We start from the raw sequence: 2,199 nt of genomic DNA on the forward strand, positions 1-2,199 counted from the left end.
ACAACTCTGTAAAAAGTAACTTTCGCTTTAACTTTTTTCAATTTTTACATAAAGATATAAAACAATGGAAGCATAAAATATAAACATAAACCAAATTTTATTACTTTAACAGTTAAAGTTGTTGTTTTGGTAGCAAGAAATGTTGCTAAATTAAAATTATCAAGTAACCTTTCAATCATGTTGTTGCAGAAGTCTGTAGATCTGTCTTTATTGAGATGATTCAAAACAACACAAGATCTGATATGTGTACCACATGTAGTAATGTAACTGATACCAAGTAAGACAATAAGTTCGATATCTTTAATAAAACAACTAAAAGTTATAATACCTGCTTGATACCATGTGTGTAACTTTGTGGGTTTTTATGCTCTTACCACTATGACGCCAGACTAAACTTTGTATTAGGCAGTTTTTAATTTATTTTAGGTTCTCACTATTTGATGGAGTAATCAACAGCCTTTCAAATTCTGACATAACAACAAAAGAATCAATTTTTACCAGTGTTGCAGAATATTTGTACAAAAAGTTTTTGACAACTATTGTAAGTATTCATTTACTTCAAATCCTGTCTTGCCAAATCAAAAACACATTTAATAGAAAGAAGTTTAAGTTGTTTTATAATTCACAACTAAGATTTATTATGTTTATAAAATGTTACAGGAAAATTCAGGCACGCTGAGTTCTGTTCATGAAAACATCAAGTTTCTATCATATGCTGCCAAGCTTGGACATGGTCCTTCACAGTATCTACTGTATGTGGTTTTTAAAAATGGTGTTGGTGTTACAACAGATGTTAAAAAGGTAAGTGTTAATCTATGTAGTGGTATGGTTTATATATTAAAACATAATGGTTTATTGTTATTTATTTATCATTGCATATTGACAAGTGCATAATGGGTAACAAAATAAACTAAATCTTGTGCCTTTCAAGATTATTGGTAACATTTTGGTTTTGCTTATTTCATATTAAAATTGCTTAGTAATTTATGGCCAAGGGTTATAACAAAGGGTATATTACTACTTGCAATTGTTTTCCTTCGTTTGATCATGTTATTTCAAATATTTTCAGGCTCGAAAATACTTGGTACGTTGTATACCATCTGGGAACAGAATGTGTCTCAAAGCAATGGGGTACAACTACCTGAATGGTGGTTCTGGATTTCCCAAAGATATAACTCTTGCATCATGTCAGTATTGAATGTGATAAATTATGCAACAATTGAAAAAGTAACAAAAAAATATTGTCCAAATTTTTGTTATTTCACTCCTTCAGCATTTGCATGTTAACAATTAAAAGTTTTTTTTCAAAAAGAGGAAAATATTGTTGATAAGTTAAAACCTGTTTTAATTTTAATTTTGAATTAGCCACAAGAACATTATTTAATTTTATATTACAGATTATTATTTCAATGTTGGTCATCAAACACAACAAGATTTGATGGAGCATTCCCAGCATTTGGTATTTGCATATATTATAACACAGCTGTTTCTTTAATACCTTGTGCTATTAAAAATGTGACTGTTTATTCGGTATTAGTTTCAATAATTTTTTTAAATTTTCTCATTTTTGTAGCTATGTATAGTAGAGTGGGGTAGATGGGACACCTTTAGCACAGAATATCGACATATCCTGAATGTGTATTAAACAACTAACAACGGTCTATGGGAGTTGTGAGGATACGGTTTTATAATTGTTTGAAAGTTCTTTGTTTACTACCAAATTGGACGGGAAAATAGAATGAATAGATGTCCAATCTTCCCCCACCCTACTGTAACTCATAAAAATTATGCCATAAATTAAAAATAAAAAAATTCTAAAAATGTTGAACTTATTTAAGGCTTCAGTGAACAATGTTCGTTTAACCGACACCTTAGCCATGAAGGAACAACTTTCAGAAGAAGATGATTTATTTTATTGGATCAAACATCAAGCAACAAAGGGTGTTTTTACTGCACAGGTATTTATACTAGAAGCATTAAAATGGAATGGATGTCACTTTTTATTCTATAGTGTATACTTGCTTACATGTTATCATGTATGTAACTGTGATTTTGTATTGATGACACTTCACCAGTCATTAGTGACTGGTGGTAGGTTAGAGCAATTGTGGTTGTCTGCCCACGAACGCGCACGTACATAATTGTAGCAACTTGAACCCAGTATTACTTGGTTAAAATGAATGCTCTCACCACTCACCA

General features: G+C 30.6%; 2 protein-coding genes across 3 annotated transcripts in view; both read left to right on the forward strand.

The window, feature by feature from the left end:
- Positions 1–2,173, forward strand: part of LOC100177423 (protein sel-1 homolog 3-like) — an 8,711-nt gene extending 6,538 nt beyond the window's left edge. Inside the window, exons 16-17 of one of the 2 annotated variants that reach the window (XM_026836766.1) lie at positions 1,398–1,459; positions 1,839–2,173. In XM_026836766.1, the coding sequence (XP_026692567.1) occupies positions 1,398–1,459; positions 1,839–2,141 (365 nt within the window). In that variant the 3' untranslated portion in view covers positions 2,142–2,173. The remainder of the gene's footprint in view (positions 1–1,397; positions 1,460–1,838) is intronic. The other variant, XM_026836767.1, reaches the window with a different exon arrangement.
- Positions 1–2,199, forward strand: part of LOC101243397 (protein sel-1 homolog 3-like) — a 16,273-nt gene that overhangs the window by 11,518 nt on the left and 2,556 nt on the right. The window lies entirely within an intron of this gene.

Source organism: Ciona intestinalis, chromosome 11 (assembly GCF_000224145.3).
Source record: "Ciona intestinalis chromosome 11, KH, whole genome shotgun sequence".
NCBI classification, from domain to species: domain Eukaryota; kingdom Metazoa; phylum Chordata; class Ascidiacea; order Phlebobranchia; family Cionidae; genus Ciona; species Ciona intestinalis.